General features: G+C 40.9%; 1 protein-coding gene across 2 annotated transcripts in view; it reads left to right on the plus strand.

Annotated features, from left to right (window-relative positions):
* Positions 1–27,242, plus strand: part of TTC23L (tetratricopeptide repeat domain 23 like) — a 66,576-nt gene that overhangs the window by 36,765 nt on the left and 2,569 nt on the right. For both annotated transcript variants that reach the window (XM_040262307.1, XM_040262306.1), the window contains 4 exons: positions 7,005–7,132; positions 12,949–13,098; positions 16,048–16,130; positions 25,678–25,782. In XM_040262307.1, the coding sequence (XP_040118241.1) occupies positions 7,005–7,132; positions 12,949–13,098; positions 16,048–16,130; positions 25,678–25,782 (466 nt within the window). The remainder of the gene's footprint in view (positions 1–7,004; positions 7,133–12,948; positions 13,099–16,047; positions 16,131–25,677; positions 25,783–27,242) is intronic.

Genomic DNA, 27,242 nt, shown 5'->3' on the forward strand with positions numbered 1-27,242 from the left:
GTGACTTAGCAGCAGCAGCAGCCCAGTCAAGCTGACACAAAAGTCACCACCATAAATCCACTTCTCATCAACTTGATATCTGTACACATCTCGTTAATCTTCAAATGAAGACAATAACAAGGTCATCATTCTACCTGACATGATACAGCTCTCCTGTTTACAGCTGAAAAGACACTAATCTCTTCCCCAGAAGAGGAGGTGAAGTCCTTTAGGATGTTGACTCGCCTTGCAGTATCCCATAACTGGAAAGCCATGAGGTAAATTTGATGATCCTTAAAGGCTGATACAAAGCTAATACATCTTATGTTACATAATAAGAAAATAAAATAGTAAAGGAAACAACGACAGTTGCTTAATATGAATATGTGTATACACACACATACACAAATGTATTTATAAAATAAGGAAATTCTCATTACAATTACAGTCCTCATTTCTGTAACTTTGTGTGGTCATGGCTGGTATTTATATCTATCTTTTTCTACTACCCAATCTATATCCCTTTTGTCTTCAAGAAGCACCTCAGCTGGTAATGATTCTTTATCTAGGAAAGTGGCCCAAACCTTCATTCCTGAATGGGTCATTTCTAATCTGGCCTGGATTAGGATGTTGTAGTTTTTCATTGATCTTAATCATAGGGCACAGTACTACTAAGAGAAGCCCTAAGGGACCTGCTATATTCCAAAAAGACTCTCCTGACCTCCACTGTGGAGTAGTACTCCAGTTTCCCCTGAGGGATCAGGAGCAATCACCCCAGTGAGCACAGTAACTCCTTTCCCTGTCTTTTGATTCAAAGGCATGAGGAACCCAAATGACCAGGAGGCAGTCTCAACTTCCACTTCAGTAGAATCATTGTATCTCCTAATGAATGCATTCATCCCTCTAGAACTAAGACCTTTAGGCCAGCAGAACATACAGTTATGGTAACAGGAAGCAAAAATTTTGTTAGTGGGTCATAGGGATAATGATGAGTGATGGTACTCACATTTCCATCCCTTGATTCCTAGACCTGTGAATCCTGACTATTGGAGAAACAGCACCATATACTGGATGCTGATTCAAAGAATATACAGCCTTCTGGAGAAGCTTGACCCAGCCTTGCAAAGTATTGCCACCTAGCTGACACTGTAACAGAGTCTTCAGAAGACATCCCACTATTTTATCAAGCTAGCTGCTTTAGGATGGTGGGCAACCATCCTAAGGGCTTCCCTGATAGCTCAGTTGGTAAAGAATCCACCTGCAATCCAGGAGACACTGGTTAGATTCCTGGGTTGGGGAGATCTGCTGGAGAAGGGATAGGCTACTCACTCCAGTGTTCTTGGGCTTCCTTTGTAGCTCAGCTGGTAGAGAATCCGCCAGCAATGGGGGAGACCTGGGTTCAATCCCTGGATTGGGAGGATCCCCTGGAAAAGGGAAAAGCTACCCACTCCAGTATTCTGGCCTGGATAATTCCACGGACTCTATAATCCATGAGGTCACAAAGAATCAGATACGACTGAGCGACTTTCACTAATTATCCTAAAGTGGTGATTTCCACGAGCCTGGGTCTCTTGTCATACTTCCTTTGCTGTGAAGTGATTTCCTTGATATGAAGCAATATTGTGTTGAATATCATGATGGTGGATAAGGCATTCTCTAAGTCCCCAGATGGTAGTTTTGGCAGAAGCATTGCATGCAGGAAATGCAAATCTGCATCCAGAGTAAGTATCTGTTCCAGGAAAGATATACACTGGCCCTTCCATGATGGCAGTAGTTCAGAGTAACCAACCTGCTACCAAATAAATGACTGGTCACCTGGGGAATGGTGCTATATTGGGAATTCAGTATTGGTTCCAGGTGGCGCAGTGGTAAAGAATCCACTCGCCAGTGCAGGAGACACACGAGATGCGGCTTTGATCCCTGGGTCAGGAAGATCCCCTGGAGAAGGAAATGACAACCCACTCCAGTATTCTTGCCTGGAAAGTTTCATGGACAGAGGAGCCTGGCTTGCTACAGTCCACGGAGTTGCAAAGAGTCAGACGTGACTGACCATGTATGCACATCGTATCCTGGGCACTCAGCAGTGGCCGTGACCAAGTTGTCCTTGGTGAGTGGAGTCCATGTTATTGAGCCCACTCCTGGCACCAAAATCTATATTAGTCAGGTTCTCCAGACAGAGATATATAAGAGGAGCTTTATTCTAGAAATTGGCTCATATGTAGTTATGGAGGATGAGAAGTACCACCATCTGCCATGTATAAGCTGAAGAGCTGGGAAAGCTGATGGCATAATTTAGTCCGAGTTTGAAGGCCTGAGAACCAGGGAAGCTAATGGTGTAAATCCAAATATGAGGACAAAGACCTGAGAACTGGGGGATGTGGGGACCTCTGATGTAGGTCTTGGAATCCAAAGGTTCAAAGGGCTGGAGTAGATGGATTTCACAGTTCAAGAAAAGAAAGTGAGAGTCACCCTTCCTTTGCCCTTTTTGATTCTATTCAGACCCTCAATAGATTTGATTACCATGATATTGAATGGTTTGCCTTGGAAATGAACAGAGATCATTCTGTCATTTTTGAGATTGCATCCAAGTACTGCATTTCACTCTTTTGTTGACTATGATGGCTGCTCCATTTCTTCTAAGGTATTCCTGCCCACAGTAGTAGATATAATGGTCATCTGAGTTAATTCACCCATTCCAGTCCACCTTAGTTCGCTGATTCCTAGAATGTCAGTGTTCACTCTTGCCATCTCCTGTTTGACCATTTCCAATTTGCCTTGATTCATGGACCTAACATTCCAGGTTCCTATGCAATATTGCTCTTTACAGCATTGGACCTTGCTTCTATCACCAGTCCCATCCACAACTGGGTGTTGTTTTTGCTTTGGCTCCATCCCTTCATTCTTTCTGGAGTTATTTCTCCACTGATCTCCAATAGCATATTGGGCAGCTACTGACCTGGGGAGTTCATCTCTCAATGTCCTATATTTTTGCCTTTTCATACTGTTCATGGGGTTCTCGAGGCAAGAATAATGAAGTGGTTTGCCATTCCCTTCTCTAGTGGACCACATTCTGTCAGACCTCTCCACCATGACCTGTCCGTCTTGGGTGGCCCCACACAGCATGCCTTAGTTTCACTGAGCTAGACAAGGCTGTGGTCCACGTGATCAGATTGGCTAGTTGTCTGTGATTGTGGTTTCAGTCTGTCTGCCTTCTGATGCCCTCTCTCAGTGCCTACCTCTTACCTTGGGCGTGAGGTATCAAGCTAGTTTTAGAAAAGGCAGAAGAACCAGAGATCAAGTTGCCAACATCTGCTGGGTCATCAAAAAAGCAAGAGAGTTCCAGAAAAACATTTATTTCTGCCTTATTGACTATGCCAAAGTCTTTGACTGTGTGGATCACAATAAACAGTGGAAAATTCTGAAAGAGATGGGAATACCAGACCACCTGACTTGCCTCTTGAGAAACCTGTATACAGGTCAGGAAGCAACAGTTAGAACTGGACATGGAACAAAAGACTGGTTCCAAATAGGAAAAGGAGTATGTCAAGGATGTATATTGTCACCCTGCTTATTTAACTTATATTCAGAGTACATCATGAGAAACGCTGGGCTGGAAGAAGCACAAGCTGGAATCAAGATTGCTGGGAGAAATATCAATAACCTCAGATATGCAGATGACACTACCCTTATGGCAGAAAGTGAAGAAATAAGGAGCATCTTGATGAAAGTGAAAGAGGAGAGTGAAAAGGGTGGCTTAAAGCTCAACATTCAGAAAACTAAGATCATGACATCTGGTTGCATCACTTCATGGCAAATAGGTGGCAAAACAGTGGAAACAGTGGCTGACTTTATTTTTCTGGGCTCCAAAACCACTGCAGATGGTGATTGCAGCCATGAAATTAAAAGATGCTTACTCCTTGGAAGGAAAGTTATGACCAACATAGACAGCATATTGAAAAGCAGAGACATTACTTTGCCAACAAAGGTCCATCTAGTCAAGGCTATGGTTTTTCCAGTAGTCATGTATGGATGTGAGAGTTGGACTACAAAGAAAGCTGAGCACTGAAGAATTGATGCTTTTGAACTGTGGTGTTGGAAAAGACTCTTGAGAGTCCCTTGGACTGCAAGGAGATCCAACCTGTCCATCCTAAAGGAGATCAGTCCTGAGTTTTCATTGGAGGGACTGATGTTGAAGCTGAAACTCCAATACTTTGGCCACCTGATGCAGAGAGCTGACTCATTTGGAAAAACCCTGATGCTGGGAAAGATTGAGGGCAGGAGGAAAAGGGGATGACAGAGGATGAGATGGCTGGATGGCATCCCCGACACAATTGACATGGGTTTGGGTGGACTCTGGGAGTTGGTGATGGACAGGGAGGCCTGGCGTACTGTGGTTCATGGGGTCGCAAGGAGTCGGACATGACTAAGCGACTGAACTAAACTGAACAATAGATTTGATAATTCTTGTCTATGTTGATAAGTGAAAGTGAAAGTCGCTCAGTCATGTCCAACTCTATGTGACCCCATGGACTGTATAGTTGATGGAATTCTCCAGGCCAGAATACTGGAATGGGTAGCCATTCCCTTCTCAAGGGGATCTTCCCAACCCTTGGATCAAACCTAGATCTCCCTCATTGCAGGTGGATTGTTTACTAGCTGAGCCACCAGGTAAGCCTGAGAACACTGGAGTGGGTAGCCTATCCCTTCTCCAGCAGATCTTCCCGACTCAGGAGTCAAACTGGAGTCTCCTGTATTGCAGGTGGATACTTTAGCAGCTGAGCTACCAGGGAAGCCCATGTTAATAAGGGAAGCTCTTTACTCAGTATACTGATTTCGATGCTAGTGTCTTCTAGAAATACCTTCACAGACACACTAGAAATTATTATTTACCAGCTTATCTGGGATCCCTTAGCCCAGTCAAGTTGACACATAAAATTAACCATCATAAGTGTTTATTTGGAGACAAAATTATACTGGAAATCTCTTATCTTCCACTTAATTTTTCTGTGAATGTAAAACTGCTCTAAAAGGTTTATTAATCAAAAATAAAAACCAAGCACACACAGATAACACCAGAGCAAAGACATTAGCCTCCCAACACTATGGGGGAGACAGGTTGTATAGTTTACCTAATAAACAGAACCCCACAAAGATGTATCAGAATCTGTGATTACTCCTATGATTATCTAAAGTGTAGAGTTATCAACAACAAAAAAAGGATACAGAGAGGCAGAAGCCCATGACTCAGAAAAAGAGCAGTCAATAGAAATTGACTCCTAAGTAGGCTATATATTGGATTTAGCAAAGACTTCAAAGCAGCTATCATAAATATGTTGAAAGAATTAAAGGAAACAGTTCAAAGAATTAAAAGAAAATATTATGAAAAGTAGTAAATATGAAATCTTTATATTTTTATAGATAAATATAAACTGCTTTAAAAAAAACTAGCTAAAATGGAATTTCTGGAATTTTAAGATATAGTAACAATAAAAAATGTGTTAAGGGTCTCAACATTAGCTTTGAGATAGCAGAAAAGATAGAGATAGCTCAAAAGCAGGTCACTAGAGATGATCCAATCAAAAGAATAGCAATAGGAGATACTGAAGAGAAATAAGAGCATCAGATATCTGTGCGACCACAGCAGGGGTACACACACTCATGTAATGGGAGCTCCATAAGGAGAGGAGAAAGAACAAGGCAGAAAATGATCTAAAGAAATCATGGCCCCGAAGTTCCCAAGTTTGATAAAAATGTTACCCACAGATCTGAAAATCTCAATGCCAAGTAAGGTAAGCACAAATAAAACCACAGTTGCACATGTAGTCAAATTTGTTGAATGACAAAGAGAAAATCTTAAAAGCAGCAATGGAAAAACAACTCTTTACAGGAGAACAGTAATATGATTAATGGTTGATTTTTCATCAGATAAATTAAGGCTAGAAGGCAGTGGAAAATACTGCAGTAAAATTCAGCCAAGAATTGTACATCCCACAAAACTCTTCTTCAGAAATGAAGGTGAGATAAAGACATCTCTGGATAAACAAAATCAGGATTTATTGGTAGCAGCCTTGCCCTAAAAGAAACACTAAAGGAAACCCTCAGGCTGAAAGAAAATGACAGCAGATGGTAAGTCATCCACAGAAAGGAATGGAATTGGAACTGATAAGTATGGGGAGAAATACAGTAGACTATATTCACATACACAAATATTTGTCAGCTTGTGAATGTGTAAACAAAATGTCATATATCCATAGGATAGAAAAACACTCATTTAGAAAAAGGAGTGAAGTACTAATTCATGCTACAACATGGATGAACCTCAAAACAGCATGCTACATGAAGGAATCAGCTTGAGAAGACTACCTATTGTGTGATCACATCCTGTATCATGGTTACATAACTATTACAGACTGTATAATTACAGTGGGTGAATGTGTGTTGTACAGCTTACACCTTAATACAGTGGCTAAAAAATGTTAGTGCCTGTTCCCAAGTGATGTGTATGGAGATAATTTTTATTTTCTTTTTGCTTCTCTGTATTTTCTAGATTGATTACAAAAATATCTATTATGTTTGGAATAAAAGACGCCATTGGAAGTAAATTTTTAAACAATAACTGTAAATTTAAAATTCTTTTAAAATCAAAACTCACTCTCTCCACACACATACACTCAACAGGAACCCCAATAAACAGCAATCTCTGTAAGACTTTAACTAAAAATATAGTCTTCCATTGCACAGGAGAGTTTAATTTGTGGTTATTTTAGGTCTTAGAATAAGACTGTTCAGACATAAGCTTTCTTTTCATACAGAAAATCCATGCATTTCATCAAAAAAATAAAATTAGAACTTCATCTGATGCCATCAAATGATATCTCAGACTGTTTGAAGCTTTTATGAGTCCTGGAAAGAGGACAGCTATGGGCTTTAAGCATGAAAATGTCTAATTGATTGAGCCAAAGTTGAAATTAGACACTTGTAAAGGTTAGCATATTGCCTTAAATAACTGTTTCCCTTTTATGCAGATGCTGTTGGGCTGTATTTTATGAAAAGCATCACTGCATATCAAACAACACTGGGCCCAGAGGATTATGAAACACTGACAACTGTTGAAGAATTTTGCAAATGGCTTGTTCAAAATGGGGAAAAGCGGGTAAATATTATCAACTCACAAATGTAATTGCTAGATTGTTTGTTAGATTGAGGCAGCCTTTTTCATAATTCAGAAAGTCCAATGCTGTAAAGAACAATATTGCATAGGAACCTGGAATGTTAGATCCACGAATCAAGGTAAATTGGAAGTGGTCAAACAGGAGATGGCAAGAGTGAACATTGACGTTTTAGGACTCAGTGAACTAAAATGGACCAGAACGGATGAATTTAATTCAGATAACCATTATATCTACTACTGTGGGCAAGAATCCATTTGGAAGAAATGGAGTAGCCTTCATAGTCAACAAAAGAGTCCAAAATGCAGTACTTAGGTGCAGTCTCAAAAATGACAGAATGATCTCTGTTTCCAAGGCAAACCATTCAATATCACAGTAATCCAAATCTATGCCCTATTCCAACAACACTGGACATCACCAGATGGTCAATACCCAATCAGATTGATAATATTCTTTGCAGCCAAAGATGGAGAAGCTCTATACAGTCAGCAAAAACAAGATCGGGAGCTGACTGTGGCTCAGATCATGACTCCTTATTGCACAATTCAGACTTAAATTGAAGAAAGTAGGGAAAACCACTGGGCTTCTCTGGTGGCTCAGCTGGTAAAGAATCCACCTGCAATCTGGAGACCTGCATTCGCTCCCTGGGTTGGGAAGATCCCCTGGAGAAGGGCATGGCAACCTACTCTAGTATTATGGCCTGGAGAATTCCATGGATTGTTTAGTCCATGGGGTTACAAAGAGTCAGACACGACTGAGTGACTTTCACTTCTAGGGAAAACTACTAGGCCATTCAGGTATGACCTAAATCAAATCCCTTGTGATTATACAGTGGAAGTGACAAATAGATTCAAGGGATTAGATCTGATAGACACAGTGTCTGAAGAACTATGGATGGAAGTTCATAACATTGTACGAATGTTTGTTGGTGATCAAAACCATCCCCAAGAAAAAGAAATGCAAAAAGGCATAATGGCTATCTGAGGAGGCCTTAAAGGTTGCTGAGAAAAGAAGTGAAAGGCAAAGGAGAAAAGGAAAGATATACCCATATGAATGCAGAGTTCCAAAGAATAGAAAGGAGAGATAAGAAAGCCTTCCTAAGTGAACAACACAAAGAAATAGAGGAAAACAATAGAATGGGAAAGACTAGAGCTCTCTTCAAGAAAATTAGAAGATACCAAGGGAATATTTCATGCAAAGATGGGCACAATAAAGTACAGAAATAGTATGGACCTAACAGAAGCCGAAGATATTAAGAAGAGGTGGCAAGAATACTCAGAAAAACTATACAAAAAAGATCTTATTGACCCAGATAAGCATGATGGTGTGATCACTCACCTAGAGCCAGATATCCTGGAGTGCAAAATCAAGTGGGCTTTAGGCGGCATCACTACAAACAAAGCTAGTGGAGGTAATGGAATTCCAGCTGAACTATTTCAAATCCTAAAAGATGATGCTTTTGGCACCCAATATGCCAGCAAATTTGGAAGACTCAGCAGTGGCCACAGGACTGAAAGAGGTCAGTTTTCATTCCAATCTCAAAGAAAGGCAATGCCAACGAATGGTCAAACTACTGCACAATTGCACTCATTTCACATGCTAACAAAGTGAAAGTGAAGTGAAGTCACTCAGTCATGTCCAACTCTTTGTGACCCCATGGACTGTAGCCTACCAGGCTCCTCACTCCATGGAATTTTCCAGGCAAGAGTACTGAATTGGGTTGCCATTTCCTTCTCCAGGGGATCTTCCCGACCCAGGGACTGAACCCAGGTCTCCCCCTTTGCAGGCAGACGCTTTACCGTCTGAGCCACTAGGGAAGCCCGCACTCTAGCAACGTAATGCTCAAAATTCTCAAAGCGATGCTTCAACAGTACATGAACTGAGAACTTCCAGATGTTCAAGCTGGATTTAGAAAAGGCAGAGGAACCAGAGATCAAATTGCCAACATCTGTTGGATCATAGAAAAAGGAAGAGAATTCCAGAAAAACATCTACTTCTGCTTCCCTGACTACGCTAAAGCCTTTGATACACAACAAACTGTAGAAATTCTTCAAGAGATGAGAATATCAGACCACCTTACCTGCCTCCTGATAAAATTGTATGCAGGTCAAGAAGCAGCCATTAGAACTGGACATGGAAGAACAGACTGGTTCCAAATTGGGAAAGGAGTATGTCAGAGCTGTAGATTGTCACTCTGCTTATTTAACTTATATACAGAGTACATCATGTGAAATGCTAGGCTGGATGAAACACAAGCTGGAATCAAGATTGCCAGGAGAAACATCAATAACCTCAGATATGCAACTGACACCATCCTTATAGAAGTGAAGAGGAACTAAAGAGCCTCTTGATGAAAGTGAAAGAGGAGAGTGAAAAAGCTGGCTTAAAACTCAACATTCACAAAACTAAGATTATGGCACCCCATCCCATCATTTCATGGCAAATAGATGGGCAAATAATGGAAACAGTGACAGACTTTATTTTCTTGGGCTCCAAAATCACTGCAGATGGTGACTGCAGCCATGAATTTAAAAGACACTTGCTTCTTGGAAGAAAAGCTATGACCAATCTAGACAGTTTATTAAAAAGCAGAGACATTACTTTGCCAACAAAGGTCTGTCAGGTCAAAGCTATGGTTTTTCCAGTAGTCATGTATGGATGTGAGAGTTGGACCATAAGGAAAGCTGAGTGCTGAAGAGTTGATGCTTTTGAACTGTGGTATAGAAGAAGACTCTTGAGAGTCCCTTGGACTGCAAAGAGATCCAACCAGTCAGTCCTAAAGGAAATCAGTCCTGAATATTCACTGGAAGGACTGATGCTGAAGCTGAAGCTCCATTACTTTGGCTACCTGATGTGAAGAACTGACATTAGAAAAGACCTTGATGCTGGAAAGCTTGAAGGCAGTAGGCGGAGGAGATAACAGAGGACAAGATGGTTGCATGGCATCACCGACTTAATGGACGTGAGTTTGAGCAAACTCCAGGAGATGTTGAAGGATAGGGAACCCTGGCATGCTGCAGTTCATGGGGTCTCAAAGAGTCAGACATGACAGAGCGATTGAGCAGCAACATTCAGAAATGGAAGCTCAGAGGAGGCTTGGGTAATGCCAGGAATAAAAATAGGGCTGGTGCAGCTTGCAGTATTAGCCAGGAAAAAAATAGGGCTGGTGCCTGTTGCAATATTAGGTTTCTTTTTTTTTTTTAAAGTATTTTTCCTGTATCTTGAAATATGAGCCCCTTCAAATCCAGGACACATATAATCTCTAGTCCTGTAAATTTCATATTTTAAGTCAAAATGGGCTTTCATCATTAGATATAACTAAGTTTTTTTGTTTTCACTCTTGATATATTATTTCCTTCTCAGTTTCTGGTCTTCAGCTCCTTATTGACCAAACTTTTGTTTTCACATTAAAAAAAGAGTTACAGCCATCAAAAGAAGCTTTTGGTCGCTGACCTTTTTACTTAGAAGTCCCATGAGTCTAAACTGTTACTCAAAAACTTTGGAGCTGAACTTTAGTACTGAGTTTAGCATGAAGGCAGTGAAGACCTTTATTTGTCATGAGATACCACGTGACTTTGATCTGACCAAGTCAGCTCTTTATTCTTCCTCAGGCATGTGAAGAAACAGTATGGATCTGACATGATCTTGTTGGCCATGTGACAACCAGTTTAAGAGTAGGGTTCTAGGCACATAATAGGAAAGGTTTTTTTTGTTTTTTTGTTTTCCCAAGGAATGAAGAAAAAGCTTCATTTCACATTTGAACATTTTAATAAATGATGACATTTTCTTTAGTTCTATTAATTGCCACTCATAGAGGCAAAAAACATGGTGATGATTTGCAGTGTTTTTTTATTATTTTTACAATGGCCTTGGCATTTTCTATTGGTTCGGAAGATTAATATGAGCTAGCAAAGCCACAGATGTATCTAATATTTTAATTTAGTTTCCATGGTGTGAAGGCACTTGGTCAGAATCTCATAGCTTATAACAAGAGTTAGGTTCTGATACAGTGAACATCATGACTTTGTGATAAGACACCAATATCAATGCCTAACAGCTCTCTGCTTCTAAACACATGTACCAATCTCCTAGAGATACAAAAGCGTTTGAGTGCCAGCCAGGTGGCTCTGTATCTAAACCATAGGCAGGACTGTGGACAGATCACCTTTACTACTAGGAAATTAGCTCAATGAGGGCAAGGGTTTTTGTTTTGTTCACTGCTGTGTCCTCAGTGCCTGAAACAGTAACTGGTACATGGTAGGTGCTCAATACGTTGAATTACTTTGCTGAATTTCACAACACACTTCCTGTGGGATGTGCATATGTGCTAAGTTGCTTCAGTCCAACTTCAGTGTCCGACCCTTTGCAGCCCTATAGCCTGTCGCCCGCCAGGCTCCTCTGTCCATGAGATTCTCCAGGCAGGAATACTGGATGGGCTACCATGCCTGCCTCCAGGGATCTTCCCGACCCAGGGAGTGGACCCGAGTCTCCTACCTCTCCTGCACTGGAGGTGGGCTCTTTACCACGAGTGCCACCTGAAACCGAAGCCCCAGAGAAACTGACCTCAGGAGACAGCAGTGAGCAGTCCTGAAGAGAGATCTTAGTTCCCTGCCCAGGAATGGAACATGGGTAGCCTGGATGAAAACCAGGAATCCTAGCTTCTAGACCATCAGGGATAATTCCATTTTAAAAGGAGCTTTTTCTTCTACCCTTCAAGCCTGAGATGAGACCCTCAGCCTGTTCTAGAGGACCATAACAGAAACTCAGAAGATTTAGGAATTATGTTCCCTTGAAAAATAACTTTTTTTTTTCAAATAGAAGTTTAATCTGCCACTGATAAAAAATAAACAGGATCCACTAGCCAGAACTGCCATCTTCCAGGCTGAGAGTATCATCTCAGGCTTGAGAACAGGAGAAAAACTTTTAAAATGGAATTGTTGACACTATTTTATCTTAGTATATTGAGTACAATTTATTTTCAACAAAAATATATGTGTATATATTTATATATGTATTGACTATATAAAATGTTGTCTGTTACACACACACACACACACATAATTTTTTAAAGAGAGTGCAATAAAGCAAACGTTGCAAAATGATAGCCAGTTGGTGAATCTGGGTGAAAATATTTTGTGTATTTATTCTGCTATTCTTTCAGGTTTTCTGAAGGTTTGAAAACCTTTTTTAAGAGTCATTAAAAAAAAAAAAAAGAGCAAGGGCTTGGGACTTCCTGGTGGTCCAGTGGTTTCTCATTCTATTGCAGAAGGTGTCAAATTGATCCCTCATCAGGGAGCAAAGATCCCACGTGCCTTGTGGCCAAGAAACCAAAACATAAAACAGAAACAACATTGTAACAAATTTAATAAAGACTTTAAAATTGTCCCCATTAAAAAAAAAATCTTAAAAAAAAAAAGAGCAAGGGCAATGGAATTCAGACTGGCTGGTTTGAATCTTGACACTGCTAACTGTAGGCTCTGTGAGCTCAAGCAAGATCCTTTGTCTTTATTAGTTTCCATTCCTTCATCTAGAAAAGAGTGTAATAACATTTCTCTGTTGTAGGGCAGTCATAAAGATGAAATAATATTGTCCACTGAATTAACTACTATTAATTATAAGCTTGAAACTTCAACTCTTCATGGAAACATTACCTAGGTGACATATCACAACCGACTGACTGATCCTGTGGGTTGTGCCATTGTGGGGTAGGATGCCTCCCTAGAGAAGAATACAACCAGCATGCTTCTTCAGAATTGTCAGGCGAATTAAAAGTATGTATGTATTTTTTTTAATCCCCTAGGAGGCTTATAGACTGCTAAAGGCTTCATTGAGATCTCAGGTCATCACCTATGGTGACTGTACTGAAAAAGTGGCTGAAACATTTTATAACATGGGCAAGATCTGCTTTGCCAAAGGAGAGCTCAGAAAGGCAGTTCAACTGCTAAGGAAGGTAAATACTGGCTGGTTTTGTTACATTTGCTCCCAAGCCTGTAAGTACAATGTGAGGGGAGGTATGTGTGTGTGTGTGTGTGTGTTTTCCCTTCGCTTCCTTTTCTCTCGCCTTCCTTCCTTCTTCCTTCTCTCTCTCTCTTTTTTTTTTTAAAGTAAAGTGTTCTCTTTTGAATATTCTCCACATTGTTAGATGTGCTGAGGAAGAATATGACTGCAGAAACTTTTATTGTGTCCATGCCTGGACCAGAGTCTTAAAAGAGTAACACTCTAATCCTGAAATCTTGGTATGTCAGTAGCAGAATCTTGAAGCACTCGAGGTTGTGTTAGAACAAGGAACACTTTGTACAGCCATCCTTACTCAAGTACTGATTCCTAGTATCCTAGAAGTTTATTCCCTAGTAGTAGGATGTGGCAAGAGGTGTGACTAACAGTTGTTCAACCAGTCAGCTTACTAACAGACCAAGCTTAAGACTTAGTAAGATTGGTAGTGATGTCTCTACTTAAAACCCAGATTTGTTCAATGTCAGAGGAAAAGTTAATATAAATCAACTAATATTCATGAAAGTGAAAGTCACTCAGTCATGTCCGACTCTTTGTGACCCCATGGAGTATACAGTCCATGGAATTCTCCAGGCTAGAATACTGGAGTGGGTAGCCTTTCCTTTCTCCAGGGCAAAGTCAAAAGCAGTCCATACATGTATATTGCCAAATGTCAAGACTGGATACATTTATCTCCTTTCAGGTTAACTAAATGTAATCAGAAAATACATATTAAAATAGTAAGTAACAGAAGAAAGAGGACTTCATTTGGAAGGTTAAGAGAAAACGAAAACCCTATGAACATATAAGGTCACAACAGCTTCTTCAAGGGAAGGATAAACACATGGCTGGCAGCTCTGTCATGGGACCATAAACCTGTAAGAAGAGAAAACTTTAAAATGAATGCATCACAGTTTGAGGCCAAAAGATGAGATGAAATTAAATTTTTAAGGGTGAATTAAGGAATTTCAGGAAAACAAGAAATTTGAAACAATTCAATCTGGATTGAAAATATTGAAGAGAATCTTAACGTGCTGAATGTTGTTGAGCAATATTCCCCAAATCTAGGATTGCAACAGAACAAAACAAATTTGTAAAACAAAATAAAAACGAAACAGAAAACAGATTCCTGAGTCCCACCCTAGACTATTAAATCAGATATTCTAAGACTGGTGTCCAGAATCTGTATTTTTAATCCTCTTTAGCCAAAGAATTCTAATGTATTTCTGAAAAGAGACTGTAATATCAATACTTGAATTGATATTACAATAATACAGTAATTAAAGAAATTATTGAAGATAACTTTTCTGAATCATAAAAGACCACATTGTAAGGGTTTGCTTACCATATTCCACACAAAATCAGTGAAAGGAGAGCCCCAGCTAGATCTTACCTAGCAATGAAGGCTCTGCCCTCCACTTGGAATGGGGATTCAACCTGAATCTTTGTTTGGATGCCAGACGTTGTGTATTTTACATTGTTGAGTATTGGATATTTTTGTGTTCTGTAAATATTCTTGAACTTTGTTCTGGAACTCAGTTAAATTACTTTGTTGTGAAATTCAGTTACATTAGAGTTTGGTCCTTTTAGGTCTTGCTTTTAAGATTTGTTAGATGGGACAAGGGCTTATTTAGTCAAGGGCTATTTATCCCCCATTACTGAAGCAAAAGCCTCAGTACCTCTGAGTAGCCCACCCAGTGCTCCACGACGATGTGGCTTTCCAGTTTGGCTGGTGGGAACGGGCATTGTACCTGGCTGTATGTAAATACTGCCCTGTTCCCTCTGGGACCTGCAGATGATTCTTTTCTCAAGCCTTGGGCAGTTTTTACATGTCTGTGTTAATCGGTACTCTCCTGAATACAGTTGTACTCTGTGTCTGTGGGGGATTGGTTCTAGGACTCCCCACCTGCCCTCTTCTCCAACACCAAAGTCTGCAGATGCTCACGTCTGTAGTATAAAATGGTGTAGTACCAAAAAAAAAAAAAAAAACCCAAATGGTGTAGTACAGTCAGCCCCACTTATACCTGCAGGTTCCCAGACTGTGGGTCAGCTATATTTGAAGGGGATGTCCTGCAGATACAGATATTCTTTTTCTGTCCAGCTGTCTCTCCTCTGTTACTCTGCCCTAAGAATCTTCCGAGAGTCTGAGCTCCATATCCTTAATTCAGAGCACTTGCTGAGCTCCACTTCCCTGCATCAAAGCTTGGAGAGGCTCTCACAGTAGTAATCTGGGGAAGTCGTAGGGTTTACTTCACTTGTTTTCCCTTTCTCAGGAACACCATCTTTTGTTGCCTGATGTTCACTATCTTGAAGATCGTTTCAGATATATTTTGTCTACTTTTTCTTTTTTTGATTGTTTCATTTGGGAGGATAAATCCAGTGCCTGGAATTCCATCTTGATTGGATAGAGAGATCAGCAGTTTACAATGGAAAACTGCTTAAGGGTAAAGTTATGTAGCATAAGAGTGCAGTGCAAATTTGGGACTCATACACTGATTTCGTTTATATCTATCCATTGGTTTACCTATCCATTTCTTTTATATCCATCCATTTGGTTACAGCTATTTGGAAAATCCTGATGGAAACCACGGCTATAATTCTGGTGGAGACCACTCTGGGTTTTAGATAGGCATGCTGTCAGTTTTCAGGCCTGTTATTTGATTATCCATAGCCACGGATGGTAGTGGAAGCTTCAGCAAAGCTGAAGGGAGAAGCTTAGAGGGGTCAGAGCCTTCAGTTCAGACTCCTTCCTCCTTAGTAGGGAACCAGGAGGAAACGAAGTTCAACCTTTTGAAATGTAAACCTGTGACATCTCAGTTCCACTTGTGCTCTCCTGAGTTTGATTTATAGTTAAGGTGCTTGCTATCTGATTCTCTTTAACCTATTATGTTTCTCAACTTGCCTGCAGTGTCTGATGATTCAAATACTCATATATGGAGATGAGCACAGGAAAAGCAGAGACACAAAAAACCTCCTGACCCTAATGCAGAGGTGAGTTCTGGCCCTGATCATCAACCAAGTCTTCAGTGTGGATATATGGATAGCATGGCCTCTCTCAGATTCATTTATTTGGGGTGATTCACCTCCAGTACTCTTGCCTGGAAAATCCCATGGACGGAGGAGCCTGGTGGGCTGCAGTCCATGGGGTCGCTAAGAGTTGGACACAACTGAGCGACTTGACTTTCACGTTTCACTTTCATGCACTGGAGAAGGAAGTGGCAACCCACTCCAGTGTTCTTGCCTGGAGAATCCCAGGGATAGGGGAGCCTGGTGGGCTGCTGTCTATGGGGTTGCACAGAGTCGGACACGACTGAAGTGACTTAGCAGCACCTCTATTATTCTTGTTAGTTAGGCAAAATACCAACCTGTACTTTGGATGAGGTCAAATACTAACCTGGAGGTACCTAGCCAATTTCTAGTAGTCTTTCGAACCCAAAGCTATAGGGGTCTGCTGAAATAATATTTAGTATTTATATCTCCTTCAATGCTGAACGTTATAACCAAATCCCACAAGACTGTCTCAGCTAACAGCGTGATAGATACAAATTAGGTTTATGACAAAGTAAGTGAATACATTAAACTTACTTTTCTTGCTGAATATATAAAATCTAAGTCCCTAAACATAAGGCAAGTTTTGCAGGGGGCAGGAAATATTAATAGTTGTCTCCAAAAGTAATAATTTAAGAACCTCTTCAGATTGATTTTTAAAAATGTTTAAAATTTCAGCTAAAGACAGTGTTTTGTGCCGACCTGCCCCTTTATTTATCCTTGGCATATCATTGCTGTTTGTTCATTTCAGAATGATGTTGATCCTGAACTGTTCTCTTTTGTTGAGTGTGTGTTCAGTTCAGTCACTCAGTCGTGTCCGACTCTTTGCGACTCCATGAATTGCAGCATGCCAGGCCTCCCTGTCCATCACCAACTCCCAGAGTTCACTCAAACTCATGTCCAGAGTCGGTGATGCCATCCAGCCATCTCATCCTCTGTCGTCCCCTTTTCCTCCTGCCCCCAAGCCCTCACAGCATCAGAGTCTTTTCCAATAAGTCAACTCTTTGCATGAGGTGGCCAAAGTACTGGAGTTTCAGCTTTAGCATCATTCCTTTCAAAGAACACCCAGGACTGATCTGAGTTTGTGTTACATCCCTGAAACTGAGCCAGGTCCTATCCATAAAGAACCTAAGCCTCACAAACACCCTACACGATAGCTCTCATTTGCCAGAAGGAGCCTGATATTCTGTAAAGGAACATGCTTAAATTCATGTAACTCTTGGAGGTTTAGATCCAAGCAAGTGTGATTCTAAAGGCCATGTGCTTTCCCCTTAGAGCCCTTTAACAAAGAAGGGTGACATTATTGGGTGAGAGTTAGGATTCTGATTGCATTCCATTGGAGGTGATTCATAGTTAGTACTTTCTCATCAGGTTGGCCAGGCGGGGGACAAGCTGGGCACAGAGAATTCATGCAGCCTGTCTTGTTCCCACCTACCTCAGTCAGAGCCACACCTAAAAGAGGTCCAGCAGAAGACTGTCTCATGTTTCATCTTACCCAGGACAGCACGTTCCCTAGCCTCTCTCAGAGATGCCCATGGTAGGAAGGGATATGGGGAACTCTGCCCCCTGCCCACTGGTATATGTGAAAGTATGTCCTCTTAGTCAGTAACCATCAGTTCAGTTCAGTTCAGTTCAGTCGCTCAGTCATGTCTGACTCTTTGTGAACCCATGGACTGCAGCATGCCAGGCCTCCCTATCCATCACCAGCTCTTGGACTTTACTCAAACTTTTGTTCATTGAGTCAGTGATGCCACTCAACCATCTCATCTTCTGTCTTCCCCTCCTCCCACCTTCAATCTTTCCCAGCATCAGGGTCTTTTCAAATGAGTCAGTTCTTTGCATCATGTGGCCAAAGTATTGGAGTTTCAGCTTCAGCATCAGTCTTTCCAATGAATACTCAGGACTGATTTTCTTTAGGATGGACTGGTTGGACCTCCTTGCAATCCAAGGGACTCTCAAGAGTCTTCTTCAACACCACAGTTCAAAAGCATCAATTCTTTGGTGCTCAGCTTTCTTTATAGTTCAACTCTCACATCCTTACATGACTACTGGAAAAACCACAGCTTTGGCTAGATGGACCTTTGTTGGCAAAGTAATGTCTCTGCTTTTTAATATGCTGTCTAGGTTGGTCATAACTTTTCTTCCAAGGAGCAAATGTCTTTTAATTTAATGGCTACAGTCACCATCTGCAGTGATTTTGCAGCCCCCCAAAATAAAGTCTCTCACTGTTTCCCAATCTATTTGCCATGAAGTGATGGGACCAGATGCCATGATCTTAGTTTTCTGAATGTTGAATTTTAAGCCAGCTTTTTCACTCTCCTCTTTCACTTTCATCAAGAGGCTCTCTAGTTCTTCACTTTCTGCCATAAGTGTGGTGTTATCTGCATATCTGAAGTTACTGATATTTCTCCCGGCAATCTTGATTCCAGCTTGTGCTTCATCCAGCCCAGAGTTTCTCGTGATGTACTCTGCATATAAGTTAAATAAGCAAGGTGACAATATACAGCCTTGACATACTTCTTTCCTGATTTGGAGCCAGTCTACTGTTCCATGTCCAGTTCTAACTGTTGCTTCCTGACCTGTATACAGATTTCTCAAGAAGCAGGTCAGGTGGTCTAGGTATTCCCAACTCTTTAAGAATTTTCCACAGTTTATCGTGATCCACACAAAGGCTTTGGCATAATCAATAAAGCAGAAGTAGATGTTTTTCTTGAATTCTCTTGCTTTTTTGATGATCCAGCGGATATTGGCAATTTGATCTCTGGTTCCTCTGCCTTTTCTAAGACCCAGCTTGAACATCTGGAAATTCTCAGTTCACATACTGTTGAAGCATCACTTGGAGAATTTTGAGCATTACTTTGCTAGCATGTGAAATGAGTGCAGTTGTGCGGTAGTTTGAGCATTCTTTGGCATTGCCTTTCTATGAGATTGGAATGAAAACTGACCTTTTCCAGTCCTGTGGCCACTGCTGAGTTTTCCAAATTTGCTGGCATATTGAGTGCAGCACTTTCACAGCATCATGTTTTAGGATTTGAAATAGCTCAATTGGAATTCCATCACCTCCACTAGCTTTGTTCATAGTGATGCTTCCTAAGGCCCGCTTGACTTTGCACTCCAGGATGTCTGGCTCTAGGTGGGTGATCACACCATCGTGATTATCTGGGTCATGAAGATCTTTTTTGAATAGTTCTTCAAATGTTCAGAAACCATAAGAACATTAATAATAACTGTAATGTGGAACTTATTCCAATCCCCTGGTGTTATAAAATACATATACTATTTCTGACTCATAAATAACCCTATTTGGTAGGTATTTTTATCTTTCATGTTCAGGTGGTGAAACTGGTACTCAGAAAGTTTGAGTATCTTGTTTAAAATCATCTAGCCAGTAAGTGTGGTAAGATTTGAACCCAGATCTGTCATATTTCAAAAATGTACTGCCTTTCACTCTGTAAACAGGGATTCTGACTTTGAGGAATTTGAGAATACATATGGGGGCACCTGGCCAGCAGGCATGTCCCCAGAGTCTCATTTTACATATGGTGGAACTGAGTACAGATCACGTTCAGGTTAAACTACCCAGGAGGAGGAAGAGCTGGGATGTGAATGTAGGTCTCTCACTCCAGAATGTGCCCTTCATATGCAAGGTATCCTACTCTCTGAAGGCAGGCTGTCTGGATTTTAAATGGGGCTCCACCACTCAGCTCTCTGACCTGGGTAAGTTTACTAAACCTCTCTCAGCCTCTATTTATTCATCAGTAAAAGAACAGTACCTTCTTTGAAAAGTGGGTTTTTCTGAGACTTAATAAAATCACATATAATATAGCACTTAGATCAGGGCCTGACAGGTCTTGAGTACTTGGTGAATGTTGGCATAAGAATAAAATTATAATAAGAATTATGTTTCTGAGATGCTGGAGATAATAGATCAGATATCACCTATTACTTCCCAGGAGGCGCTAGTAGTAAAGATCCCACCTGCCAATGAAGGAGACATAAGAGACACAGGTTCTATCACTGGGTTGGGAAGATCCCCTGGAGGAGGGTATGGCAGCCCACTCCAGTATTCTTGCCTGGAGAAGCCCATGGACAGAGGAGCCTGGCGGGCTACAGTCCATAGGATTGCAGAGTCGGACACGACTGAAGTGACTTAGCATGGAAGAGTGATGGGTAAAGAGTAAATATTGCTAGAGTCAGCCCTGTCATCTTAACCTGCCTCTGCCACTTACTATACACAACCTTGGGAAAATCACTTAACTTCTGAGCCTTGCTTTCTCCGTCACTAAAATGCAGATAATAGTATATCACATAGAGTTATCGTGAGCTTTAAATAAAATAATGTATATAACATGCATAGGCTAGTGCCTGACAGAGTATGTACTCAGTAAATGTTAGCCAAGCATCCTTTCCTCTCCATTATTCTGTAATATACAGCCTTTTGCTTCTAGGGAAAAGGGTCAGAATATTTGAAACTGTAATTGTGATTAATTATTAGACAGTATTACAATATGTTTGTGTTTGAGAATTTGAATCTGAACATACTGAAGTACACTTTGTACTTTAGAGGTAATAATGAAACTAAAAGAGTAAAACATGTAGTTTCAGACAAGAAATGCATGTTTCCTCAAAACCAAAAGCAAAAGTTCTAGTCAGCTTGTATTTAAAAAGAGAAACTTCAGAATAGCTGGAGTGAATCCATTGCCTCAGTAGCCTGAGGTCGCTTTCCAGCTCCGAGTCTCAGTGTTCTTTGTCCTCCATGATTTGAAAAGAATCATAGGACGGGGAGAAATTAAGAGGCATTGGAATAACCCAATTCAGATCCCAGGTAGTATGAATTTCTTTTGGTTCTTGGAGACTAATTCCTCTCTCTGTAAATTTGATGAAACCTAGAGATACCAGGAAGGCACATGGATGGGGAAGGATCTTAAGGACTCTGCTGTAGCAGAAGTCGAGTCAGTAAAGGTTTGTTTCCCTGAAACAAGTCCATATCTCATCCCTCAAGAACTGCTGAGCAAAGCCATAGGAATCGTTGCCAAAGCCCAGATGTCAAAAACAAAAGAGAGGGAAAAAAAAAAACAAAACCCTAGTCCAGGAATTGTTCTCTTTGCTTGAGCATCTTGCTGGAATAATCAGCCCCAGATGTCCTGGAACTCTGCTAGTTTTCCGATATGTTCTTGTGCTTTCTACCCCACCTCCTCCGGAAACCCAGTGACAACATTCACTGGGCTTTCGTTGCCAGGAGCCCAAATTCCTGGCTTCTGCAGCCTCTGCAAAGAAGTGAAAGCAGAACTGGCTGCATGAATTAGGAGTTAATTCCAAGGCTAAATGTTTTTTAGTTGCACGGGCCTCAAGTAAGATCTTAGTGTATAGAAAAGGTGCAGAAAATCTGATTTAGAAGTAAACATTGAGATTGTTTAGTCTGACTTTTACCTAAATCACAAATGGACTTCAGTTTGAATCATTTATATATCAAGCTCCCTCTAAGCTCTAGAAATACTCAGATGTTTAAGATACAGTCCTTTTCCAAGAAAACAGACACACCGGACTAGATTACAAGTTAGTCTGCAGTAAAGCTTTAAGAAAAATGTAAACAGAGGACAAGTAATAAATTGTGAGCCCGGAAATGTGGGTGGAGACTTGTGTGTATGCTGTGGGCAGGGGGCTGGGTCTTCAAAGAAAAGTAGAATATCAACAGGTAGGAAAGCCAGCAGTGGGCATTTGATGTAGCTCGACCAACAGCATAGTGCCATGGACAGGCTTGATATTTCTGAGGAAAAGCAAGTGGCCTTGAGTTGTTGTAGTTGGAGCTATATGAGTAAGACTCATTGGAAAAGACCCTGATGCTGGGAAAGACTGAGGCAAGAGGAGAAGAGGGTGACAGATGATGAGATGGTTGGATGGCATCATCAATTCAATGAAAATGAGTTTGAGCAAGCTCTGGGAGATGGTCAAGGACAGTGAAGCCCGGCATGCTGCAGTCCACGAGGTCGCAAAGAGTCAGACGTGACTTTGAAACTGAACAATAATAGGAACATGCTGGAGATGTTTGAGAAGATAAATTGGAGTTCAATTACAGAATGTTTTGTGTGCCATGCTGATGAGTTTAGAATTTATTCTGTAGGCAGAAGATAACTATCAAATCAAAGTTTTGAGCAGGATGTGCCATGATCAATTACTGGCTTTAGAACATTAACTGTCAGCCCTGGGAAGGATGGATGGGACCTGGGGAGACCACAGAAGTAGGGAGACCATTTAGGAGGCAGATGCAATAGTACAAGGAAGAGATGTTGAGAGCCTTAATTATCTAAAACCATAGTAGAAGGAACATGGAGAAGATGGATTGAGAGCAGTTTGGAGTCTCAAATTCGCAAGACCTTGGAACCAATCATATGTGAGGTATAATGGAGCCAGGGGCCCATTCAAAGTTTGAAGTTTCCAGCTTGAGCAACTTGGTGAATGGCCGTGCGATTAAGGAAAGCATATTGGCAAGACAAGGTCATCTTGGAGGATGTTTAGGGGGTCTGAAAAAGATAATTTCCATTTTGAATGTGTTAAGTTTGAGGTGCCCATAATACATCTACTTGACAACGTCTAATAGGCTGTATGGGCCAGAAACTCGAGATATATTAGAAGTTAAAGGATGGATAAGAAATCCATGGATCATGTGTATGTCAAACAAGAAAACTTAGGAACTTTGGAGAATATTTACACATGCTTTGGAGAGAACATATGTGGTATTTTTTAATCAAAATAGAGAGGGCTCAAGAGTGAGCTCCCCACTTAGAGAAAGACATCTTGCATCTTCCTTTCTTCATCTAAAGAAATGCAAATAAGAGAACTCTGTTTTACAGGTTTTATTTACTGTATAGCACATAGTAAGCTTCTGTGAAATGTTAATTATTGTAATTATTATTATTATATTATCCAGGGGTCATTCAGAAGGAGGAACTGGGAAGGAGACTCAGAAAGAGTCTTTAGAGAGTTAGAAGAGTCAGGAAAAAACAGAAAGGAACTCACAGGAGGAGAAAGTTTCAGAAAAGGGTGTGGTCTTTAGCACTGTCACAAAAGACACGAAGGGGCAGTTTAAAGAAGAGGGATGCAATTGTCCAATAAACAGAAAGCAGGATTTCCAATCTCATGCAGAATTTATAAATTCAAATTAAATATATTTACAACCCATTATATTGTGTGGTAGGGGCTTCCCAGGTGGCACCATGAGAGAGAATCTACCTGCCAACACAGAGGATGCAGGAGGCACGAATTTGATCCCTGGTTGGGAAGATCCCTTGGAGAACGGAATGGCTGCCCACTCCAGTATCCTTGCCTGGAAAAGTCCACGGACAGAGGAACCTGGTGGACTACAGTCAATGGAGTCACAAAGAGTTGGACACAACTGAGCACACACGCAAAAATATTTGTGAAAAGTACAGGTCATATAAACTCAGTCCTGTCAAAGATGGGGAGACCAGCTCTCTAGTACCCTATGATAGAACTGTGGGTTGATAGATATAACTATATATCTAGCTAGATAGGGCTTTGCTGGTGGTTCAGTGGTAAGGAATCCACCTGCTAATGCAGGAGATGGGGGTTTGATCCCTGTGTTGGGAAGATCTCCTGGAGGAGGAAATGGCTACCTCCAGTATTCTTTCCTGGAAAATTTCACAGACAGAGGAGCCTGGTAGGCTACAGTCCATGGGCTCTCAAAGAGTCGAACACAACAGAGTGACTAATACACACACGCACACACACACAAATCAGGAACTCACTCATTATCTCTCCAGGTGGCCTTTTCCAATAATAGACAGTTATAATTGTTAGAATGCAAGGTCATGAACTTGAGAGTCAGACAGACCTCTGTTTGAATCCAGGCTCCTCCACTTTGTGTGTGCCATAAGGCCAGTTATCCTAAGCCTCAGTTTTCTCTAATAAGGATTAGAATAGCATCTATAATAAGGAAAGATAATAAAGAGTAAATTAGATTATTCACATAAAAAATGTAGCATGGCATCTCATATATAGTAAATGCCCAATAAATATTAGCTAGTTTTGCAACTCTAGCTGGTCACCCATAACTTAACTGGAAGTATGAAGGCTTGGATCATTAACTTCAACTTTGTCCTTCTTAGCCATCTCTAGGAGAGCTGCATGGTAAAAAATTGCTTTTGAATAACATTCAATGGCTCTTAAGCTGTAGAAGACAACAGAAGGATCCTTTTCTCTTGATAGGAGGGGAAAGGAGGAAAGTACCTCAATGCCCATTAACCTATTAGTGATCTACTGTCGTCTTGGTCAAAAATCTTTGTGAACAAAAATTGCCTTTTCCAGGCTGAGGGACTAGGGAGAGAAAGCCAAAGAAAAACAGGATAAAAGAAGGATTTGGGGGTGTTTATTTCCAGAGAAAATTGCAGTAAGTAGAACAGTGGATACGCTCAGTAAATCTTCTGTCAGCCAGACTAGTCTTGGGCAAGACCTTAGTGATGAAAGTTATGCTCCAGAAGCTAGATTGTTTCCAGGCTACTGCATTCATATTCTTTATCTATCATTAGTATATATTCTAATGCCTCCTCTACAAAATTAAAGGAGAAAATATTCTGCCAGACCTTGGTGTATGAGTGGGTGGGGAGCAAAATCTGCTCTAACATCCAGGTGCCCAGGGGCGGTGGCCTTTCCAAATTAGGATTCTGGGAATGGCTAGCAACACTAGGTTTTGGTAGAGGACAGTAGGACAGGTAGAGCAGTGAACATTTAGGAGCATTTAGCTCCCACACTAGGGTCTCCATGCAGGGGAACAGAGGCTGCTAAGTCACAGCCAACTCAGGGTACCTGGTCTTTGGTAGTGCATCAGGGGACTTAATCAATGGCCACTCTGCCATGCCTACAAAAATGGAATGACAGGAGGTAGAGTGTGAATAGTGCAAGAAAAGCAAGTATATTTCACCACCTGGGCCCACTCTGGTAGTGATTTCCTGGAGTGATGCTTGAAGTTCCAGAGCAAAAGCCTGGGTCTGGTGGAGCTTGATTTATTATCATCATCTGCAGTGGGGTACGGGTTGGGGGAGAGCTAAACTTCTGTGACGGATTTGTGATTTATGCACAGAGTAAAGAGCAGTGTACCTTGAGTCCAGACATGTTGTGTGTGAGTCCCAACTCTGCTACGAGATAGCTATGTGACTTTAAGTAGCCTAAACATTCTGAGCCTGACTTTTCCTCATCTTCAACATTCCTTCAACAAATGTATCTGGTGAGCATCTACTAAATCCTAGGTGCAGTTAGAGCTGAGGGTGGTAAATAAATAAAAATAAATAAAACATGGCCATTACTGTTAAGGAGACAACTATCTAGTGCAAGAGACGAACATGAAAATAATGAAAATATGAAATACAGATTCTGTAGCAGAAATCTCAGTGCACTATGAGCAGCAAGGAGAGACCATCTAGGAAGTCTAGAGAAGACTTCATAGAGAGGGTTACATTCGAGTTGTTTCTTGAAGGGCGAGCAACAGTTCATCCAGATGGAGAAGAGAAGACATCCCGGGAAGAAGGCACTCTCTATGCAAAATCAGAGGCCTGACAGAGGGCAGCGTTTGGAAGGAATGGTAAGTTCTTAATGGCTGCTCTAGGGGACAGCATTTCCTAAAGGGTATTGTAAGCAATGTTGATTCCAAGGGAGGGGGAGGAAGAAAGGCTCTGTGGCAGAAATCAGTATAGGAAGAAACCAAATTGAATTACACAAAATGACACAGGTTTATTTCCTGAACTACTTCCCAGAACTTTTTACACACTAAACTTCCCCCACTGGCATGTTGGGAAGAAATTAATTTTTAAAACACCACTGTATTTATATTTACCTGAATTCTTTGTAAACTGGTCAGTGATTTAAATTTTGGCAAATCAAACCTTATTTAGAACCACAAAGATAATATCTTAGACCTAGTTTTATTTAAAGCAAAAGGTAAATATAGCACGTTTGAACTGAGGGTACATGAATACTTTGGCAGTTTGGTAACAAATTTGGGCCCTGCTTTAGGGCATAATAAATTCTTTATGAAAGATGACTATCTCACCAATGAACTATTTTATCTGATCATAGAAACATGACTTCAACACATCTTGATGAACTAATTTTTCTTTATGATTCATGGTGATTAAGAGCTCTAGGCATGGAGACAGGACTGTTCAGATCCCAGCACCACCACTTTCTAGCTATGTATAATTCTGGTTTTCTCATCATAAGATGGGGATGAGAACAGTACCTATCTTTCAGTGTTGCTGCAAAAATGAGATAATGTAGGTAAAGTGGTTATTAGGTAATAAATGGCAATTATTTTCATACTTACTGAAACCTGGGCTTTGACTTTATCGCCTTCTAGCCATACCATTGGCAGTGAGGGAAAATGAGATGGGCTAGTAACTGAAAAGCCACTGTGAGGCTGGTGTGGAAAACATTTTGCTAGTTAACAGCTCAGAAGTGAGGTAGAGCTTACCCCTGGAAACACTGTATCATAGAGAAGAGTCTAACACAGTTTCTTAATGCATAGACGATGTATACACTGGATCAGCCAGAGGCGGGTCAGTGACCCGATTTCAGGAAAGGGGACTCCTGCCACCTTGTGGTGAGAGAGAGCGAGGCCCAAGGCTGGTATCTAGTTGTAGTCCCTAGCAGAGATCCCTTTCAGATCTCTGCCCACCCCTGATTTTATGAGACCCTTGGGCAACTGACTTAATTTGTGCCTACTTTTTTTTCACATTTGGAATCATATTATCTCTTGGTTTACTGATCAGGAAATTAAAGTGCCAGATAGCTTTCTGTATTTTATATGGTCCAGTAGTAGACAGAATGAATCAGTCTTTACTGAAGTTTGCATATAAAAAAACCTCAAGTTGCTCATAAAATTTTGTATTTCATATTTCTGTGGAACAGATTTTTTTCAGGCAAATGGGGCTGTGAAAACCACACTTGTTGCAGGCTTGAGGTCTAAATAGGTGACTGAGGAATACTTAATAGAAACCGGCTTTCTGGATCAGAAAATCTCTTGGACTAGATTACTTCTAATTC

This window comes from Oryx dammah, unplaced genomic scaffold, assembly GCF_014754425.2.
Source record: "Oryx dammah isolate SB20612 unplaced genomic scaffold, SCBI_Odam_1.1 HiC_scaffold_20, whole genome shotgun sequence".
NCBI classification, from domain to species: domain Eukaryota; kingdom Metazoa; phylum Chordata; class Mammalia; order Artiodactyla; family Bovidae; genus Oryx; species Oryx dammah.